Source organism: Sinohyriopsis cumingii, chromosome 16 (genome assembly GCF_028554795.1).
Source record: "Sinohyriopsis cumingii isolate HCF-2022 chromosome 16, ASM2855479v2, whole genome shotgun sequence".
NCBI classification, from domain to species: Eukaryota; Metazoa; Mollusca; class Bivalvia; order Unionida; family Unionidae; genus Sinohyriopsis; species Sinohyriopsis cumingii.
The window spans coordinates 35,788,861-35,812,640 of record NC_142976.1 but is presented as its reverse complement, the minus strand read 5'-3'; the positions used below and the strand labels follow the sequence as shown (position 1 = coordinate 35,812,640).

Sequence of the window (23,780 nt, the reverse complement as noted above, 5' to 3'; positions counted from 1 at the left end):
CGCACGTGAAAAGAGACAAAACATGACGTATAGACTCGCTTATTGTCAGGTCTAAGTGCAGAGAATATAGACTTTGATATGCCATCGCATAACACGCAGGTAGATTAGGGCCAATGTTGTTTGTTCTACTTTTTAGCTGTAGCAAACTGCATAGACCCATCATAAGCGTCCTAAAAGCTGGACCTATGCAGTTTGCCGTTGGGTCCGAATTCACAGACGAGTATATACGGTACTTGTACTTGGAGCTTCTAGCTAGAAATTTTCTTCGGTACCAGATACAGAAATATGAAAATCATCTGTTACGAAAGGAGACCGAATTAAATTGCAATACGCTGATTTAAAATACGAAACTCACAATATGACACGACACATCCAACCAATTTTTGTCTAAACATTTGCATTTTACTTGCATAGTCGTAATGTGGTTGTTTGCTTTTGCAAAATTGGACGGCTGTCATACAGTTGCGTGTGTAACTACTACTACTACTGCTGCTGATACTACCATTAATAATAATAATAATAATAATAATAATAATATAGATATTATAATTCTATTTCTTTTTTGCCCCTTAATTTCATTATTCCTTTCTTTTCCTGTCCTTGTATTTTTAATTACTCTTGATGTATTTACTAAAATTAATTTATTTTATTTTTTAATAATCTAAAGTCATTATTGGATATAAGTCGACCGCTGTCATTGGAGAGCGGTGGCTCATTTGGTGAAGAAAACGGGTTCGATATTCACCCGCAACAACTCAATTCAGCTGCTTCGGGTTGTCCTTTGAGAGGGCATTTAAATCCCGTTTCATCGTCAAGATATAGAACATAATGTTGAGAGTACATTTAAGAAAAAACCAATAATATCTGAAATGTTGTATCATCTCTTATGGAATGGGGTGGGTAGGGGTAATTTCATGTTATGATTTCAGCTTGTGGAGGGGGAAAAAATAAAATTAATAAAATGGAAAGAATGGATTGAAGCAAAAATAAAAGATAAATCACATGCATACCTTTACGTAGCTAATGTTAATTGATGTAACAAGTCACATGTTTATGTTAATTTGTACACCTGGTCACGTAATATAAAAACTGGTGCTGACAATTATGAAATATTAATATATGCAAGATGAAGTCCGGAATGATTAATCATTGCAAAATAGTTTTATGTGAAATTTATTGAGGAAAAAGAAAAAGACAGTTGTGTCCTATGTTTGTCCTTGGTGCCTTTTATACATATTTAATTCTAAATGTCATAAAGAGAATCTAGGAGAAGAGATATTTTATATCAAATAAATAGTTTTATACAGAGATATTGCTTGTCGAAGATGGCTGTATACAGTAATACTACCTTAATACCTATGCAAATGTTCAGACATTAATTTGTGTGCGTAATCATGTTTTCCTTTTGAATTATATTTTTCAATTTATAAAATAAAAAGATTGTCTAAGTACAAGGTGCGATGATTGGTTTTAACGGCTCTTTATTGCTATGTCTGGCCGAGGTAATGGGAGATAAGGGCCCTACGTACGGGCACACGGAGGCTGCTGACATGGACTGGCCTGGGTAGGTATCGAATCCACGACTCCTGGAGTATGAGTCTATTCAACCAGTTAAGCTACCTCGGTTGTCTGACTTAATGTAGCCGCAGAAAATGAAAACAGATCATGCATGTAATATTCCTCCATATCATTCATCATAGATCATACACGTATTCATCATGCGTGAGTCATACACGTATCATTGTCTGTGCACGTGTTTGGTTTCCTGACCTAATTATAAACGATCGCCAATTCAATAACACACTTTATCATAGTGCATAATGCTCTACTTCCATGCTCTCAGAACATTGCTCTGTTTCTTTACCTTCTTTATATGCGTATCTATGACAACAATCTCTAACAAAATAATCTTAGTATTGCATGCATGACCTGTATTTTCAATGGCAGAGACGAAGCATACAAAATGTACCCAATTCCCATAAGCGCAGCGTTCTCTCTTTGACGAGATTAGATTTCGTTCAGATGACATTAATTATCGGTATGCATCAAAGACACAGTATTTATGGTTTGATTTGGCAACGCGGACTTTAAGGAGTTTTACCTAGTGGTTTTTGTTAGATCTTAGGCAATGCTGATAAAGCATTGTGTAAAAGGACACGACACTGCAGCAAAATCACATAGAATCAATATAAAAAGATGTACGAAATTTATGTTACAGTAATTTTAGAGGCACTAGGGTATATCTGATGGATGAAATTCGTCGTGAAGCAGCAACATGAAATTTTAGTTTTAATTATGATTTGACTAATTTGCATGAATACATAAGTTTAAACCAGGTTCATGGACCCTTAATACGAAGTGTATATAATTTACAATATTTATTCTCACAACGTATATAAATAATTGGTCAGGATTTTGCAATTTTCCTGGAATGTGTATTCGGTTAGGATAGAGATTCTTGATATATAAATTAGGTGCATGTATGTATGTATGTATGTATGTCTATCTATGTATCTATCTATCCGATCCGAAATACAGATTATCAGAGCTTTTCTCATATCTTCCGAAAAGCTCAAGTATTTTCTGGACATATAAAGAAAACAATACATACAAATACTTGTACAGATATGTATATTTTTCTGCAGTTTCAAGAAGTGAAGACCCTGTCAAGATGGCACGGACTTTTGCCGGTTGTACGGACAAGGGAGTGTTGAAATGGTACACAGACATACCCCAGCCTAGTGACAAGTTCATGTTGGAATACATTTGGATAGACGGTACAGGAGAAGGTATCAGGAGCAAGTGCAAGACGGTGGATGATGAACCAAAGTCTCCCAAGGGTACTGTTTTCTTCCTTCCTTCTCTTCTTCCAACCCAAGGGTACTGTTTGCTTCCTTCTTTCTATTCTTTAATATACTTTCTGTTTAACTATTTGTCGATCTTGTATCTCTTTTTTGACTGAATTCTTCTTTGTCCCAACAAAAAAACAACGTGCTGAATGTTGAAAAAAAAAACAAAACCGATACAGATCAAGACTTTGTGCATTTACTATCAATCGGCCCTTCAATACCCTTTCTTTCTTTCTTTCTTTCTTTCTTTCTTTCTTTCTTTCCCTATATGGGAAGATACATTTTAAGTTTTATCTAATTAAATCAATCTTTCGATAACAGATTTATTCTTAAAAGTCTTGAAAAAAATCATAAATGAATAGATTCGATGATTAAATTTTTAGACTGCCTTATATGGAACTATGATGGCTCGAGCACGTACCAGGCGGATGGTGTGAACTCTGACCTCTATTTACATCCGGTGGCCCTCTTCAACGACCCCTTCCGGCGCGGGAAAAACAAAATTGTTCTCTGCGAAGTTTATAACCACGAGAAAAAGCCTGTTGGTAAGTGAATAGTTTTACAGATGGTAATTAGATTCACTTGAATTTAAGGAAATAATTTAGTCCCCAACTAGGAACGCTTTATTCCATATATACCGCTGAGGTGCCACCCTAATTTAATGTCACAAGAGGCACGACTGAGATGTGAATTTGAATACAGATGTTTAATGGAGGACCAACCAATACCAGTTTTCAATATGTAAATCATTGTCAGGTGGTCATCCAAATCTCATTTGTGACCAGCGAGCTTTAAGGAGTATTGTTGATTTGTAAATGTCAAACAAGAATATAAATTGTTAAAGACACGTAGAGTGTATAAAAATGTAAATATCGGATATACATGGAGAGTCATGTCTAAAGAAAAAACGTTCCTAATGAAAATATTACGAGTATACTTTCATTCAACCCTTCCCTCCACGTTGTCGAAGTTGTAAGCAGAGTTACGTCCCCTATTTTGATGACTCTTGCATTAGAAGGTTTAGTCGCTGTAGTGTTGAACAAGGGATGCTATCGATGTTAGTAACATAAACGTAAGCATAATCGCAGCTGTGTCCCTTTCTACATTGCTATGATTTAGTATTAGCCAGCAGCTGTAAACAAAGCTCCGTGATTAAGCTTGTTTCTTTTTGGTTTTGACGGCATTTTTAAACATTATTGAGTATATCATGCCCAGGTATTGTGAGCTAAATGAAATCCCCGAGGGCATACCCAGGAAATGTGAGCTAATGAAATCCCCGAGGGTATACCCAGGAAATGTGAGCTAAATGAAATCCACGAGGGCATACCCAGGAAATGTGAGCTAATAAAATCCTCGAGGGCACACCCAGAAAATGTGAGCTAAATGAAATCCACGAGGGCATACCCAGGAAATGTGAGCTAAATGAAATCCACGAGGGCATACCCAGGAAATGTGAGCTAATGAAATCCCCGAGGGAATACCCAGGAAATGTGAGCTAAATGAAATCCCCGTGGGCATACTCTGGAAATGTGAGCTAAATGAAATCCCCGTGGGCACACCCAGGAAATGTGAGCTAAATGAAATCCCCGAGGGCATATCCAGGAAATGCGAGCTAAATGAAGTCCCCGAGGGCATACCCAGGAAATGTGAGCTAATGAAATTCCTGAGGGCATACCTAGGAAATGTGAGCTAAATTAAATGCCCAAGGGCATACCCAGGAAATGTGAGCTAAACGAAATCGCCGAGGGCACACCCAGGAAATTTGAGCTAAATGAAATCCCCGAAGGCATACCCGGGAAATATGAGCTAATGAAATCCCCGAGGGCATACCTAGGAAATGTGAACTAATGAAATCCCCGAGGGCATACCCAGGAAATGTGAACTAAATGAAATCCCCAAGGGCATACCCAGGAAATGTGAGCTAAATGAAATCCCCAAGGGCATACCCAGGAAATGTGAGCTATATGAAATCCCAGAGGGCATACACAGGAAGCCTATCCTAACTGGTGTGTGCTGGTTTCGAAGCTGCAACACTTGGATTTCGAAGCTGCAACCGTCTGACGCTCCACAAACTGAACTACCACGCAACCCATTATGACTAGTAGATGGAAATATAAAGATTATTATAAACATTACATAGATGATATAAAGACAAGTTAAACTCAAGTTATATCAATGGAGAGCGTATGAACTGAAATCAGTATGAATTTATTTATAAACGCAAGCCACAAAGGAGCGTATCAAGTTAGGGAACAAACGGACAGATCAATTAGCTAGCTTGCTGGAGATATATCTAGATACGTAGATAGATATTAGATAGATAGATAGATAGATAGATAGATAGAAGAAAGCAACAAGAGTAAGGCGAAAACGGACAACATAAATCGCAAAGAAAGAAAAAAGTTAGGTAATAAAGATTCTAAAATATATTTTCAGCCACAAATAAGCGCCATGACTGTAATCTGGCTATGGAAAAAGTCAAGGCTACGGAGCCATGGTTTGGTATCGAACAGGAATACACATTACTAGATGTGGACGGCCACCCCTTTGGTTGGCCTAAGAATGGTTTTCCGGGCCCACAGGGTAAGCAAGAATCTGTTATTTTACAATCAAATTCTGACAGTATTGACACTGATAATCTGTAAATTCGAAATATGACAGGATGGGTTCAAAATAAGTCAATATTCTAAGTAGAAATATTCATACATGAGTTCTCAGTTAAATTCAAAATGACCTTTGTCAGAGGTCTTGTATTGGTTAAAATATGGCAAATCAAACAATGCATGTTTAACAGACAGACATGTGTATCTATGTGTATTGCCACTGTGAAACCTCGTTAGTTTATTTATTGTAAACTGTCTGGTGTTCAGTCTGAGTGAAAGAGCTTTGTTTTGCACGCAATACTATGTGGGACAATCTCTTGTCGTTGTTGTTGTAGTGTTTATGGCGGCCAGTATAAATGGTGGAGGAAGAACCCTGGAAAACCCCGGAAAGAGCCAGCGACCCACGATAAGCTACTGGCAAGCTTTCTCACATACCGACATTGGCTGAACCCGTTACTCAGACCCACGCAGACAGAGGTGTACGTAACCGTATATTATAAAAATATAATTACTATCCCCACAAAACCAAAAGACCCAGTAACTAGCTAAATAAATTTAGAAGCCCACATAAAAACCCATAAGATATCATTCAATTTTATAAAAATATTAATAAATAATTCACTTACGAACCTATAAAAAACTAAGGAAACCGCAAATCGGATGTCCTAGATGTCCTTAACGAACCGAGTAATCAGCTAGGACTCCGGTCCTAGATGTTGCTGTTGTTGTTGTGGGGTTTAACGCCATATTTCAGCACACGATAGGCTATGCATGGCGGCCAGTATTAATGGTGGAGGAAGAACCCGGGAAGAACCACCGACCCACGAGAGCTACTGGCGAGCTTCCTCACATGCCCACGTTAGCCGAATCCTAGACTCGAACCCACGCAGACAGGTGAGATGGCAGTGATCCGTAACAGAGAGCGCTTTAGACCACTCGGCCACTCGGGGCCCCGGTCCTAGATGTCCTTAACGAACCGTGTAATCGGCTAGGACTCCGGTCTCTTGCTAAATAAACTATAAATAACATTCAATCTCTAAAACATTAATAAATAAATAACTTGAAGAGGCAATATCTAAAAACTTATAAATAACATAACGTAGGAAGCACACCCTAAACACCTCGACCAGTAATACCATAATAACCTTGAAAATCTCTCTTGATACATGATTTCTACTAACAACCTCTATAAACAGCATAGAACACCCCCTTTTTAGAACATTTTGAAAAAAACAAAATTTAATTTAATTGTCTCTAAGGACATTTTTGTACTAAGCTAAAGAAATAAAAACAAATAACCAACTTAGGTATAAACAGAAATTTTTGTCATACATAGGACTCTATTGCTCAACCTGAGATCGTTAAAAAAATCTCTTCTTTTGCGTCCAGGGATAGCAAAGAATTACCTATTAATTAGTAGTGAGGAAGCATCTGTTCCAAACGTGAGTGATTTTGTGGTAATGTTTCTCATAACACTATAATTAGTACCTCTGAAAGTCGGTTTGGTAGTTTTTTTTTTTGGTATCATTTTTTGTTTAATAACAAATCGTTTTATTTGTTAGGGTCCGCTTTTAATGACCTACAGTGTAGTCGTAAAGTAGTACCTAACCGTATAACAGTTATAAGTAGTAACATAAAGTAGTACCTAACAGTATGACAGTTATAAGTAGTAACATAAAGTAGTACCTAACCGTATGACAGTTATAAATAGTAACATAAAGTAGTACCTAACCGTATGACAGTTATAAGTAGTAACAAGTTATAAGTAGTAACAAGGCGTTTGATGATTACAATTTAGTTATCACGTAGTACTTAGCATTATGACAGTTCTTAGTCCTTAACAGTGACAAGTGGACACTTTTTCCAAGGCGTTTGATGACTACAATTTAGTCATCACGTAGTACTTAGCATTATGACAGTTCTAAGTCCTTAACAGTGACAAGTGGACACTTTTTTTTCCAACACGCTCTTACTAATGACATTATTTACCATGGGCATATTTAAATATGAATTCTATTTCAGGATGTATATCCGTACACCCGATGAGAACTGAAAATACAGTATCCCATATATTAGCTATTGCCCAATAAAATACCATGGCATTTTTCTCAACCTATATATTGGGTATTGACCAGTCAATTACTTCGATATTTCTCAAGTCTATGTACTGGCTATTGACCAGTCAAATACAGTATCCTATGTACTGACTACTGTCCAATCACGTATATAAACATTTCTTAAACCCTATTTATTGGCCAATGACCAATCAAATCCAGTATCCTATTCATTGTCTACTGACCATTAAAATACATACAAATTTATCAAAGTGGGAATTTAAGTCTACTTTAATACAACAAAGAGTACTTTCTTATTGTGCTTTTATTCTCAGCCTCATACAAGTGAGATTGATTATATGAGCGGAATGGTGTAAAGAGAACAGTGTGAGTGACCGCCAAAACAGGACCCATTTCTCATCTTTAATTAAGAAATTAAGAGAAAGGTTCACCATAATAACATAAAAGTGTACCCGGCCGATGTGATGTGATGAGAACAGTGTACACTACAATTTTCTATTTGTATTGGTGGTATCGTGTCCTCTTTCCGCTTCTTGTGCATAAATAGTTAAGGATGGTGTGTGTGTGTGTGTGTGTGTGACTAGTGGAATAGTGTCAAAACTCAGTGTTTAGACAAAATGCACTGTCTGAAAAGGAACTAACATTAACTTGATTTAAAAAGTTGGTCTTATCTGCTTCTTAAGCATCATTCTTAATTCAGACATTCATTTCATAGTGCCTGAGTCTTTAGCATTCGTCTTAAAATCAGACATTCGTTTTATAGTGCCTGCTTTTTGAGAATCCTTCTTAAGTCAGACATAGGTTTCATAGTGCCTGCTTCTTGAGCATGCGTCTTAAGTCAGACATTCAGTTGATAGTGCCCGATTTGTTATCATCCTTCTTAAGTCGGACATTCGTTTTATAGTGCCTGATTCTTGACCATTCGTCGTAAGACAGACATTCGTCTAATGATGCATGCTTCTTGAGCATCCTTCTTAAGTCAGACATAGGTTTCATAGTGCCTGCTTCTTGACCATTCGTCTTAAGTCAGACATTCGTTTCATAGTGCCTGATTCTTGACCATTCGTCCTAAGACAGACATTCGTCTAATGATGCATGCTTATTGAGCATCCTTCTTAAATCGGACATTCGTTTTATAGTGCCTGCTTCTTGAGCATTCGTCTTAAGTCAGACATTCATTTGATAGTGCCTGATTCGTTAGCAACCTTCTTAAGTCGGATATACGTTTTATAGTGCCTGAATGATCATCATTCGTCTTAATTCAGACATTCGTCTAATTGTGCATGTTTCTTGAGCATTCTTCTTAAGTCAGACATTTGTCTTACAGTGCTGGCTTTTTGAGCATCCTTCTTGAGTCAGACATTTGTTTTATAGTGCCTGGTTCTTCAGCATTCGTCTTAAGTCAGGTATTTGTTTTATAGTGCCGGTATTTTGAACATCCTTTTTAAGTCAGACAATTGTTTTACAGTGCCTGCTTTCTGAGCATCCTTCTTAAGTGAGACAGTCGTTTTATAGTGCCGCTTCTTGAGCATCCTTCTAAAGTCGGACATTCGTTTAATAGTGCCTGCTTTTTTTAGTATTCTTCTTAAGTCGGACATTCGTTTTATAGTGGCTGCTTTTTTGAGTATTCTTCTTTAGTCAGACATTCGTTTAATAGTGCTTGCTTTTTGAGTATTCGTCTTAAGTCTGACATTCGTTTAAAACTGGCTGCTTTTTGAGTATTCTTCTTAAGTCGGACATTTATAATACTCTTCTTAAGTCGGACATTCGCTTAATAGTGCCTGCCTTTTGAGTATTCGTCTTAAGTCGGACATTCGTTTTATACTGGTTGCTTTTTGAGTATTCGTCTTAAGTCGGACATTCGTTTAATAGTGACTGCTCAGATACATCGGACAATTTATAGTTTTAACTTGTGGGGTGGGGGTTTTGGGGTTGGGAGTGGTTTTCTGGTAAAACCTGATTTGTTGTAATTTTCATAATGAATGTATGCAGTAGGGGCGATACGTGAGAATAATACTCGCGAAAATATTGAGTTTGTCACCCACTCAGTGATATATATCCATTATTCACTCGATCCATTTAAATTATCATCTATATATGGAAATATATTGCGAGACAAAGCACATACCCTCATACCATTCGAATTAAACCTCATACTATTGTCAGTTATAACTGCTTACTTGCTAAATGCATGTTTCAGATATAAAATGTACGCAATTAGTGCAGTACCTGTGACCGAGAGGACTCGAGGAGTCGCATATGAAGCCTTAGGTCGTGGTATCCAATTTACACCTCGTGTTTTTCCTTTGAAATTCCGAGTTCCAATATCACAAAGAAAATGAAAAAGACCTTGCAACGTATGTATGTATGTATGTATGTATGTATGTATGTATGTATGTATGTATGTATGTATGTATGCATGTATGTGTGTGCGTGTGTGTGTGTATGTATGTATGTTCGTCGGTATAGACAGATGTACTTACGTACATCAGAGCCGGAGTGACCGAGTGGTCTAAGGCGCTCACCGTTATGGATCACTGCATCTCACCTCCGTATGCGTGGGTTTGAGTCTCGGATTCGACCAATGCTAGTATGTGAGAAACTTCGTGGGTTGGTGGTTCTTTTTGGGGTTCCCCGGGTTTTTCCTCCACCACTTATACTGGCCGCCATGTATAGCCTATCTTGTGATGCAAAATGGCGTTAAACCCTACAACAACAACATACATCCGAAGATGGATGAATGTGTAATGACACGTGGACTGATTGTTTAATTGATTGATTGATTTATGTTTCCCTTGTAAATATATTGATTTAGAAAATAAAAATTTTCCAGGACCATATTATTGTGGTGTTGGAGCTAATAAAGTCTATGCCAGGGACATCGTCGAAGCCCACTACAGGGCGTGTCTGTACGCCGGGGTCAAAATCGCTGGATGTAATGCGGAAGTGATGCCTGCTCAGGTACGTCTGCTCATCCGATCACGAAAAGTCAAGATTTACAGATGGGGGTGGTGGTGATGTGAGTGGATATGAATTGCAAACATATTGGACAGAAATTCGACCCCATCATAAGACCGTGACATTTTATTATCATACCCTAATAGGTGACACAGAGCTGTACCATACATTTAGTAATAATAATAATAATAATAATAATGCAAACGGGTAAATAAATTATGGAAATAAATCTAGAAATGTAATAAAATCTCAACATGCTCTTCAATCTGAACTTTTAAGTTCGACAGTTCTTTGCTATCAAAAGATACTTTGTGTAAAAGCTTTATATTTCAGAAATGGAAGCGTTTTAAAGTCAAGCAAACAAGGATGGAAGAAGTACAATGCAAGTGTTAGCGCCCATGTGTTTCAGTACATAATTGTATTGTTGCATATTTGTCCTTGAAATGTCGAATTTTGATTGGTACAAATAATTTGAAGAATCATTCTTCATTCTCAAACTATATAGTTGTAATTATTTCCGAAAAGTGTTAGGTAAATAATAATTATATATTATCCATGTTCCCATTTGTTAGTTTCAACTATCTATCCACACACACACACACACACATACCGGAGAACTCACATACCATATACTAGTATTACTTAATAATCAAGCGAAACAAACTGTTGACAAAAAGTCAGTCAACTAAATCTATATACATATGAACCAGTCTCTCTGTCTGTGCAATTTGCAACCTGCAAACACGTCGAAATATGGAATAATAAATATATCGATCTCTTAAACCTACCCTTTACCTCCATCACTTCAATCCAGCAGAAAAGCCTACTTACTCACATACCCACCGAGTCTATCAATCTGCTTACTAATTTAGATAGTAAATACAGTACTTAGCAATTCTCTTGAGTACTTAGTGATCCACCAGCACACCTGCCATCTTTTCATCCAGCTAGCTACATGAACCTATAGACCTTTTAAAGGAAGTCGAATTTGGGTTTTTCCACTCCAATATTTAACGCATGCGCAATCAACGTATGACAGATTTTAAGCAATTGCCATTAACATAGTGTATGTTCGTGATAATAGTTTCAAACAAATTTTTAAAGATTTGACATATATACACCCTTCACAGAAATAGTGTGTTTAAAATCATGAGTGAATAGTTCAGTAATCTGCCTAAAAGAGAAAAGTAGATATGAGCACAAAAACCACCATAGAGGACCAGAACAGCGGACAGGATTTGTGGGCCCTAGGAAAAATTTTCCAGTAGGCCCCAACGAATTACAAATTGAAACAACGGCGGACTCCCCCGGAATTTGTTTTACCCTGTCCGCGGCCCTGGATAGGACTTAACAAACTTGGATAATCCATTTCTGAAAGGAAAGGGGTGTCTGGACGAATTTCGTATGTGACCAGAATTACAATTTGTACAAATCTACGTGTATTTAGATGACTCTTCAAAACTATATACTCGCAAAGACATGAGGCCTTACAAATCTCTTTGTTGCATATAATTAATTTGATAGTGGGTGAATGCATACAGGTGAACACAACATTATCAATGCCCCCCCCAAAAAAAAAAAAAACAAAAAAAAAAAAAAAAACACCAGGCAAATGCAACAAGAAACCAGCGATGTGAAGCAACCAGGACCGTTCCCGGGCTCTCTTTCCCATTAATGACAGCCAACCATTCAACAATAGGGACCTTTATGGACCCACATACTGAGGCCAAACTATCAGGGTTCCTTGAACCCATAAAAGCCTGGGGGAGGTGGCACCATTCTCTTCCCCAGGAACAACTAACAGGCTGCGGTGCAGTCAGAAAAAGTGGCGCATGCACAATTGTGCGCACGCCACTATAATTAAACTCAACAACAACAACAACCAATGCCAACGTAATCAGATCCCAAGCCCAATCCGAGAAGCCACACGAGTTACACATAGCTGATAGCTGATAGTACTGGCCGTTGATGAGTTAACTCATCATTATTATCCATATTTGTTCAAGGATTTAGCAAACTAAGGAGAGAGAGAGAGAGAGAGAGAGAGAGAGAGAGAGAGAGAGAGAGAGAGAGAGAGAGAGAGTAAATTTCTTAGCCAATCCAATGTATCATAAGCAGTTTTGGGATTCACATTCATTCCCATTTAATTTATTAACTAAATGGCAAATCTTTGACGAATCTGCTTAATCTGTGATGTGCCGCCTTTGGTGTTCATTGTTTGCTGCCATTTAGACAAGTTGCCTTAACCGCTCCGGTGGCCTAGTGGTTAGAGTGTCCGCCTCGGATGCGGAAGGTCTTGGTTTCGATCCCCAGCCGAGTCATAAAAAAGACTTGCAAAAAATGGCACTAGCAGTTGCTTCGCTAGGCGTTCAGCATTAAGAGGTTAGTGTTTGTTTTGCATTGTGGTCATTGGACTAAAAGAAACTGAAAGTAGATCTATTCCATTTATATTCATTTTTCTAACGCACTTCATCAAATATTTATCAAAAACCAAAAAGATATTGGATCACCACACACATACCCAGAGTTACTTATGGACTTTAATAAAAATAAACAATCAGCATATAAAAATATAAATCAATTCATAGACTCAGCAGGACTTAGGAACAAAATATAATTGCTGTCCCCACAAAACCAAAAGACCCAGTAACTAGCTAAATAAATTTAGAAGCCACCACATAAAAACCCATAACATATCATTCAATTTTATAAAAGTATTAATAAATAATTCACTTACGAAGCACCTATAAAAAACTAAGGAAACCGCAAAATCGGATGTCCTAGATGTCCTTAACGAACCGAGTAATCAGCTAGGATTCCGGTCCTTGATGTCCTTAACGAACCGTGTAATCGGCTAGGACTCTGGTCTCTTGCTAAATAAAGTATAAATAACATTCAATCTCTAAAAACATTAATTAATAAATAACTTAAAGAGGTAATATCTAAAAACTTATAAATAACATAACGTAGGAAACACACCCTAAACACCTCGACTAGTAATACCATAATAACCTTGAAAATCTCTCTTCATACATGATTTCTACTAAGAACCTCTATAAACAGCATAGAACATTCCCCCCTCCTTTTAGAACATTTTGAAGAAGAAAAAAAAAAAATGGAAAAAAAAAATCGCAAGAAACACAAGGCAAATGCAACAAGAAACCAGCGATGTAAAGCAAGCAGGACCGTTCCCGAGCTCTCCTTCCCACTAATGACAGCCAACCATTCAACTGTAGGGACCTTTATGGACCCACAGATTGAGGCCAAACTATCAGGGTTCCTTGAATCCATAAAAGCCTGGGGGAGGTGGCACCATCCCCTTCCCCAGGAACAACTAGCAGACTGCGGTGCAGTCAGAAAAAAGTGGCACATGCACAATTGTGCGCACGCCACTATAATTAAACTCAACAACAACAACAACGCACTTGATTGCGTCTAAGGGCCAGTCTTACCTCTGACATTAATGTTTTTAAAAATGCTAAAAAAAACCCAAAACAACGAACAAAAACAAGCAGAAAACAATAACAATTCGAGTTCAAAAATTGTGGAAGTGCTGAGATCAGCGTGTTTGCAAATGAAGTCTTCTGAATATGGATCATTAACATACTTTTTTAATCAGCACAAAGTACGATGGTGTACCCATTTCAGTTTTGTGATATTTTTGAACGAATTTACAACAGTGCAGTGACCGCACCGGTGGTCTAGTGGTTAGAGAGTCCGCCTCGGATGCGGGGGCTCGTTCGTTCGAAACACAGCTGAGTCATACCAGAGACATAACAATGGTATTAACAGCTACATAACTTGGCTCTCAGCATTAAGAGGTTAGCGTTAGGATTGGTCGGCCTGGTGTCAGGATAATGTGACTGGGTGGGATATGATGCTACATGTCGGAGTATTCATTACCATGTAGTCATAAGAGGGAGGGTTAAGATGAGAGTCACAATGCAGTAACATAAAGTAATAGATACTCATTTATTGTTAAAAAATACTTGATGAAAAAGTACATTTCAACTCTTATACTTGTGGGTTGGCATATTATTGTTTACTATTGTCTGCAGCGATCTATAATGACAACTGTTCTATTCGTGTAAGAAGTGTAGGTCACTCGAGTATCCCTACGTCAAATGCGCATGACCATACCGGAAATGGCTATTGGATAGGTTTGATCAGCGAAAAATTGTATCTGAAAATGAACTATACTCGAACTAACTACCTACCTACCTACCTAAACGTATCGATCTACTCCTTTTTCCAGTGGGAGTTCCAGGTAGGACCATGCGAGGGGATCGATATGGGAGACCAGCTGTGGGTGGCGCGTTACATCCTACACCATGTGGCGGAAGAGTTCGGGGTGGTTGTGTCCTTTGACCCTAAACCGATACCTGGGGACTGGAATGGCGCAGGAGCTCACACCAACTATAGCACCAAGCAGATGAGAGAGACAGGGGGTATAAAGTAAGTACAAGTATATCGATTTCACATCACTTGTACAAGTATTACAGGCAACGTTTATTAAGCTACTTCAACAACTCTCGTGCTCTCAACGACCAGGTTGGTGACCTGAGTTGCCCTAAGGGGAAGGATGCTGAAGAGCTCTCAGGATCATTCGGAATTCTTCATACAATTACATCGAAATTTTGGATGTTTAATGTGACGCTGAATTTTATATGTACGTGTGCCGCACAATTCATAGGCAGATACAAACATATGTGCTTAGTTTGTTATCAGGTCCGAGAAGTAGTACAACAAATGAAAGTTAAAATATGAAAATTTCAGAGAAACTTTCAGTATTTTGAAATGAATCCAAATAAATCCTAAAAGGTTATATTCAAGTCCAAAAGAATCGAATGCACCGAATGAATTTCCGATACTCGAATGTAGACGTACTGAATTATATAAATATATGTCGGTTCCAGTTAATGTCGATAAACTGAATTACAACAAATAATATCTGGCAGTTGCAGTATATGTGGATATAACGAATATAATAAATACTGTCAGTTCCAGTGAATGTCGATACACTGAATGATACAAATGGTATCAAGCAGGTTACAGGATATGTATCCTTAATTTCAATAACAATTTTAAAATAACCTATGTGCAATGCTATCCCACTAGTTAGTAACTTGATACGATACATTCCATCTGGACCTTATTATCTGCGTCATTCCTTTTTTGCCCGTTTGGCAAAGAATACCTTCCGTAACCTGGCAGAGTATATATGGGTACAACAGTGTTCCATGCGAACGTTATAATGTTTGGTGTATTCAGAAAGAAAATATTGAATGATCGTGCTTTGTAGAATGCCTAATTAATTCAGATGTGTAACGTGGGCCGGTGTATCTCCGTCGAATGCCTAATTAATTCAGATGTTTTCCGTGGGAAATTATATCTCGTTTGCAATCAACTCTATGGTGTTTCTGAAGTGACCTTTCAAAAGCTTTAATGCACACTTCTAACACTTTTGACGTTGTCGTCCACGCCAAAAAGGTGATACCTATGACTAGATGCATACACAGGCGAGACAATAAGGAGTGTTAGTTTACATTAGGTTGTCGTTAAGAGTGTTTGCAATTTTTTTTCTATGATCGTTTCCTCTATATAATAAGGGCAGGTACGTCATTTGTATGTCACCGTGAAAACTATTTATAGATGCACGAAATTCCTTTCCTGGCATTGGTCTAAATGATACACTTTTTATACTTACTATTTTTAGTAGCATGTTTAGGGCTTGAGGAAATTTTTTATGTGCACTCGTCCTTAAAACGAGTGAGTTTTAACAGATACTCATCCCTGTCATACAGATATAAGTGTGAAATAGACAAACATACAGAGGGAGAGACAGATACGTGAGAAATACAGAGGCATAATAACATAAATAACTGCTGGTCTTTTCGTTTTGGCGTTACAATGTGTCAATAAAGCTGTGCGGTCTTGAAAATACTGTCGACCTGAGACAAGAGTAATGTAATGCTGGAGAAAAAAAACACAACACATTTTGACATTTTATCTGTCTCCTAATTTATCGAAAGTTAATTTCGTAAAATTGTGCGTTAATTCGTGGAAAAGGAACAATTGTTCAAATGAAGAAAAGTGTCTAGATTATCCAAACGTGTTACAGACCTTGTATCATTACATGTTTAGGATACTAGTCTTGTATCATTGCATGTTTAGGATACAAACCTTGTATCTGTACATGTTGAGGATACAAGCTTTGTATCATTACATACCTAGGATAAAAGTCTTTAAGCATTACATATTTGCATAATGGAGTATGTATTATTAGAATGGTTTTTAACCTGCTTTATTCACTTCAAACGTAATTTGTTCCTGATTTAAACCCAGTTTTAGTACCAAGTTTGCGTCAGGTGACTGTAAGAAAGAACAAACTTTGTGACATGTTCTGGATTAACAAGTCGGTGAAACAGATGAAAACAATATATATTTGACGCACGCTAAACATTAAGCAATGTTGAATACTGCGTTTGGTAAGGATAGAGACTGTATTCCGATTTATTCTAAAAGTGAATATCTGCATCTTCTCAGCTTATGGACGAGAATTAGCAAAGATTTCCTCGGCACAGTCAAGTTTCACCCGGTCAGCACGATAGGATGAGTGGGTTTCATTAGCCCTGAATTTCAGACCATTGAGAGTAGGAGAAATCCCACGAAGCTGTTAACTTCCGCTCTTCCTTTTCTGTTTTCATGAGATCCATCGGCTTCACGCCATTTTCCAACAAATATGGTCTAATGATATTGTTCGATGCATTTCACAAGCTATCAGACTTAAGTATATTCGTTGATTTTATCCCATATAAAGTTGAAAGCAACACTGTAACTGAAATTGTTAGCTCTCTATAAATGTTCATATTATATACATGGTACGTTATTGAAAAAAAGAAAAGAAAATAAACTAGAAACTATCTAATGTCAAACACGTGTGTTTATATGTCACACAGCTGTGTGAGTACAGATTTTTGGTTTACAATTCTGTATCATCTACACTTGCATATACGATAGTTGTATTTATATTCCACCTGAAATAACCTAATGAAAACAAGAATCAGCACGCAAGGACTGCGTGAATTTTAACAATTTAATCTAGATTACCAGCCAGTAGGGTAAAATTGTAAAACTCATTTGAAATTGTATCGGTCCGTTCTAACATGGCGAGGATTCGAAACAGCACTTGTAGGTGGCGCTCACCAGATAATATGTACTTTTGAGAGAGTGACGTATGTAAGGTGAAGTAGTTCGCATTTAAAACATGCACAGTGGAGAGAACGTTTGCATACCTCTATGCTACATTAATGTAATGTGGATGATATTTCTTTTGGATATTGTACTTTTGGAAATTTTACCTGATTTAAGCACACTGCTAACTAAAATGACTGCTCCCTTGTGTTAAAAAATCAGTCTGAATGAGTCTAAAGTACACTATACATAGCAGCTATTAAAATAGGGAAAATGAATTTTGCCAGACTAGACAATACCAGCTTCTGAAAGTGCAATGAATGAATTACCAAATATATAAAATGTAAAAAAAGTTATCGGCTCTTTTTTATACAATTGACCTCTGAAGTTCAGGAAGTGAAAATGACCAAGTAGAGCTAGCACTTTTTTGAAAGGTGCATATTTGAAGTAAGGCCAAGCTGTATACTCTATAACCCATAGTACACCCATCAATCATACACCAAAATAAAGGGAATTAAAGGTTCTTTGCATTATACCTAAGATATACAAGGTCTTTTTTAAATAGCCAGTATAACCAGTGAGGAAAGCCGAGGACATTCTTTTTCTTTAAATTCCTAACTCTATGCAAAATGCGAAACTGTATAGCGCCACCTTAAAGAAAATAAAAAAATGTTTGCAATTATTTTTTTTTATTTTCATATAATTATGTATGATGTTCTGAATAAAATGGTACATTCATATTGCATTTAAGCATGAAAATAAGCTAATTATGATCGTTTTTCTCTTGCTTACATAATTTGCCATGAGGTATGTTTGTGTGAGTAGTGACCTTAATTATGGGGAAATTAGAAGACTTAGAATACAGGAATAGAGTCAACTTAAATTTAAAACTGTTGCAATAAGTGACAGAAATATATGGTGAAAATGTTTCTTTTCATTTATTTGCAATGAAATAAAAAAATAAATGATGAGAAAGTGAATTCGCTTCTTCCATATTAAACAATAGGCAAATATTTTACACTTTGACCTTTGACCTTTATGAAGCTGATGAGTTACCTCTCTTTTCTAATTGTAAAATTCATTGTTGATATCTCAGAAATAATTCTGGCTAGTTTCATGTTCCTATCATTCAGCATAACATTGGTTGCTATGTTTACAAAATGTAATGTGCATTCTTAAAATAGCTCACTTTTATCATGGGGGGGGGGTAGGCTGGACTTGTTAGAGACTCTGACACTCATAAATACTGTTCTGTGGGGAAAAAGGCAGGAGAATTATTCATAAGGATTGTTTTGATGCTTGCGACTTAAATGTTTCAGCCATATAAACATAATTAAATCATAAAAAAATAATACCTACATGTTCTTTATGGTGGCGCTCACCAGATAATATGTACTTTTGAGAGAGTGACGTATGTAAGGTGAAGTAGTTCACATTTAAAACATGCACAGTGGAGAGAACGTTTGCATACCTCTATGCTACATTAATGTAATGTGGATGATATTTCTTTTGGATATTGTACTTTTGGAAATTTTACATGATTTAAGCACACTGCTAACTAAAATGACTGCTCCCTTGTGTTAAAAAATCAGTCTGAATGAGTCTAAAGTACACTATACATAGCAGCTATTAAAATAGGGAAAATGAATTTTGCCAGACTAGACAATACCAGCTTCTGAAAGTGCAATGAATGAATTACCAAATATATAAAATGTAAAAAAAGTTATCGGCTCTTTTTTATACAATTGACCTCTGAAGTTCAGGAAGTGAAAATGACCAAGTAGAGCTAGCACTTTTTTGAAAGGTGTATATTTGAAGTAAGGCCAAGCTGTATACTCTATAACCCATAGTACACCCATCAATCATACACCAAAATAAAGGGAATTAAAGGTTCTTTGCATTATACCTAAGATATACAAGGTCTTTTTTAAATAGCCAGTATAACCAGTGAGGAAAGCCGAGGACATTCTTTTTCTTTAAATTCCTAACCCTATGCAAAATGCGAAACTGTATAGCGCCACCGTAACGAGGTGATTTACGTATGTGATATGTGTGTTAGTGCTGTACACGTCATATATACATGTGCACTGAAACAGAAAGCACAGATACATCCAATTCTTTACCTAAAATTGTTGTTCCACTTTTAGAAGTAATTGTCCGATCTGGGAAGGAGTCGAATGCTTAACCCACACATTGTAATGATGGCATGATAGAAACCAAACCACCTCTATTCACATTCAGACCAGCACAAATGTAAAGAGGCAGAACATTCAAGGGAAGCAAACTGACAGACCCTGTTTTTTTATTTGCATTCTATACACTCAGCCGCTCTCAAGTGTCATAGATCATCATCCATTGTCTCACCAGTTGTACGCTGATGACACCCAAATATACAAATCTAGCCACCCAACCGAAGTTGATGCTACCATCCAAGGTGTAGAGAGGTGCATTTCTGATGTGAAATCATGGATGACATGTAACAAGCTGCAGATGAATGATGATAAAATTGAGCCCATTCTGATTACAACACAAAGACTTCTCATTCACATCCTTTACCTCAAGCAATAAATATCAGCAACACCAACATTAAATTCAAACAATCAGTACGAAACCTAGGTGTTACTCTGGTCAGTACTCTCACATTGCACCAACATGTCATGAACATATGCAAGGCTGCAATTATCGCTTATAAATGTGATAAAAAAATTAAATCAGCTCCATTCGCAAATACCTTTCAGCTGATGTCACTAAAACACTTGTGTGTTCATTAGAACTTTCAAGACTGGGCTATTGTAACTCAGTTCAGTCTGGTTCATCTCAATATCTACTCCAAAAACTTCAAAAAGTTCAAAACACAGCTGTTCGGATCATTCTTAGAGTATCACGATCAGAGCACACCTCCCCGCTGCTCTGTACCCTTCAATGACTATCTATTCGATCCAGAATCAAACACATAATTTGTTCTCTGTGCTACGTTTCACTGACGGACTCTAGTCCAACATACCTATCCGACCTCACCCATGTGTAAACACCAGCAAGATACTTACGCTCCTCTTCTGACAATCGTATACTCATTATTCCCGCTATGAAAACAAATTCATATGGACACCGTACTTTTGCATACCAGGGCCCAGCAACGTGAATGAATTACCCACTGAACTTAGACACAAAGACACAGTGATCACATTCAAGAGTGCTCTCAAAACTTATTTCGACTGCAAGAACAAACTTAAATATCTAATAATGTTTCCTACTTTAAATACCTTAAATATCCTCAGTTTGCCTTTTTCTATGTTTTCTAATTTCATGGTGTTTGTGTTTGTAATCATAGGTGTTGTCTAATGTTGTAAAGCGCTTAGAGCTTCTAAAGATTAGGCGCTATACAAAGTCCTCGTTATTATTATGATGATGATGATGATGATGATGATGATGATGATGAAAGTTGGTATTTACCTAAGATTTAATTTTTTTATCACATTTATAAGCGATAATTTCTCAGATTCATTTCCGTATTCGACGACTTTAACAATACACCGGATGTTGTCATATTTGTTTGCTCTTTACCTGCGAAACCAGTAATTGTCCGTACATGTGTAGTATTTTGTTTAAACTGAATCCGGAAATACTTATGCTAGCGAGAATCTGTTTTATTTAAGCAACCAGTATGTATCGGATGATGTGAGTATCAACCTCAGTTTCATTACAGCAGGATCCGAATGCAAACTATGCTATGCATTCGGAGTCATTTTCAGTTTTCAAAGGATTAAAATGGAGAGTTCAATTACTTAAGGTGTTTCTGCTTTTCGAATCTTAACATTTTAGTACGATATAGCTCAAGTGAAAACGTATATAAATAGGGACTTGATTAACAAATAATTCAATCCTGTTTTAGATAACTCTTTCAGATATAATTCGAGAGGAGTTATTAATTTAAAATATTCGTCGGAATCACTAAAGAGCTCATTGACTTTCTGGATGTAAACACTACATCTGGAGTATTGTGAACTCATTAAGAAACATTCTGGACTGCATCATTTTGTTACATAGGTACTTTTAAGACTATCAGAATTCATTCGGAACATTATACTTTTTAGAACTCGTGATATGACATTTAGGATTATTTGGGACCTAATTCACATTACTGTAAGAGTCTTTTCAATTTTCACTCTGTATTGTAGAGAAGAAACTTTTTTATTTGGATCTTCAGAGTATAATTGGCGGAAGCACTGGTAAATTAAAATTGTTACACGACTATCTATCAGCTTGTACCTGACACTGTTTTATAGGACTCCTGAGGCTCAAGCCTGTATTTGACAGATATTAATATATAATTACCAATCTAATTAATAATTATTAATCATCTGCTTGTTGTCTTATTATATAGCTTCTTTAACTATAATACATTATTGTCATCATCATTGTCTTATCTTATTTTTCCCTTCTTCTTTTAGATATATCGAAGAGGCTATCCAAAAGTTATCCAAGCGGCATGATATCCATATTAAGTACTATGACCCTAAGGGTGGACTTGATAATGCAAGGCGCCTCACAGGGCACCACGAAACTTCCAAAATCACTGATTTCACGGCTGGTGTGGCGAATCGTGGCGCGAGTATCAGAATTCCACGCCATGTAGGAGAGGAAAAGAGGGGCTATTTAGAGGACCGCCGCCCTGCATCGAACTGCGATCCATACCAGGTTACGGAAATAATTGTCCGGACCACCATCTTAAATGAATAACTGGATTCATTAAATATCTTTTTTTGGACTGACATAATGTGCTGGTAGCTAGTTTACATCATGGTCATGTAATTAAAACATGCCGTTAGTAAAAGTCTAGAAGTTAACATCTATTGCATAAAAGAATACAAATATAAAACTACCTATACAAAAAAATCTCTATTCCTTTTTAAAATTACTATTTTTCAAAAAAAAACGTTTGTAAAGAGTGCATTAGACTGGTTGGACTATGATTAGCTGTTATCAATAAAAAGACATACAAGTTTGGCACATGTACCAGTTTAATTTTTGAACCATTTACTTCCAGTAATGAATTACAAACTGAACCCCCAACCCCCCAACAACTAGCAATACAAAGGTTATAGCTGGCTGATTTTTCTACGTAATTCTTACTAGCAACTGAGTAAATACTCATGCTCTTTGTAAGTGTGCCTGCATGTACTTAATAAAAGTTGTAATTAATATATTGCATTTTTCTTTTCTCATGCTCTTTGTAAGTGTGCCTGCATGTACTTAATAAAAGTTGTAATTAATATATTGCATTTTTCTTTTCTCCTCCTATACTTCTATAGTTTTCATTAAGCTGTTCTTGTCATCTTCTCGTCTTTTTTTTTATAAGTTGTACAAACATTGGTGACAGTATAAGTTGTACAAACATTGGTGAAAGTGTAAGTTGTACAAACATTGGTGACAGTATAAGTTGTACAAACATTGGTGAAAGTGTAAGTTGTACAAACATTGGTGACAGTATAAGTTGTACAAACATTGGTGAAAGTGTAAGTTGTACAAACATTGGTGATAGTATAAGTTGTACAAACATTGGTGACAGTATAAGTTGTACAAACATTGGTGACAGTATAAGTTGTACAAACACTGGTGACATTATAAGTTGTACAAACATTGGTGACAGTATAAGTTGTACAAACATTGGTGACAGTATAAGTTGTACAAACATTGGTGACAGTATAAGTTGTACAAACACTGGTGACATAAGTTGTACAAACATTGGTGACAGTATAAGTTGTACAAACATTGGTGACAGTATAAGTTGTACAAACATTGGTGAAAGTGTAAGTTGTACAAACATTGGTGACAGTATAAGTTGTACAAACATTGGTGAAAGTGTAAGTTGTACAAACATTGGTGACAGTATAAGTTGTACAAACATTGGTGACAGTATAAGTTGTACAAACACTGGTGACAGTATAAGTTGTACAAACATTGGTGACAGTATAAGTTGTACAAACATTGGTGACAGTATAAGTTGTACAAACATTGGTGAAAGTTGTACAAACATTGGTGACAGTATAAGTTGTACAAACATTGGTGACAGTATAAGTTGTACAAACATTGGTGAAAGT

The 23,780-nt window shown here is 36.7% G+C and overlaps 1 protein-coding gene across 4 annotated transcripts in view; it reads left to right on the top strand.

The window, feature by feature from the left end:
* The window catches only part of LOC149780205 (glutamine synthetase-like), an 89,429-nt gene extending 66,475 nt beyond the window's left edge, over positions 1 to 22,954 (top strand). For 3 of the 4 annotated variants that reach the window (XM_089936961.1, XM_089936963.1, XM_089936962.1), the window contains exons 2-7: positions 2,646 to 2,840; positions 3,233 to 3,394; positions 5,286 to 5,432; positions 10,361 to 10,488; positions 14,741 to 14,940; positions 22,131 to 22,954. In XM_089936961.1, the coding sequence (XP_089793087.1) occupies positions 2,672 to 2,840; positions 3,233 to 3,394; positions 5,286 to 5,432; positions 10,361 to 10,488; positions 14,741 to 14,940; positions 22,131 to 22,419 (1,095 nt within the window). In that variant the 5' untranslated portion in view covers positions 2,646 to 2,671 and the 3' untranslated portion in view covers positions 22,420 to 22,954. Of the gene's footprint in view, positions 1 to 2,094; positions 2,199 to 2,645; positions 2,841 to 3,232; positions 3,395 to 5,285; positions 5,433 to 10,360; positions 10,489 to 14,740; positions 14,945 to 22,130 lie in introns of those variants that run through there. The other variant, XM_089936964.1, reaches the window with a different exon arrangement.
* Positions 22,955 to 23,780: the final 826 nt, after the last annotated feature.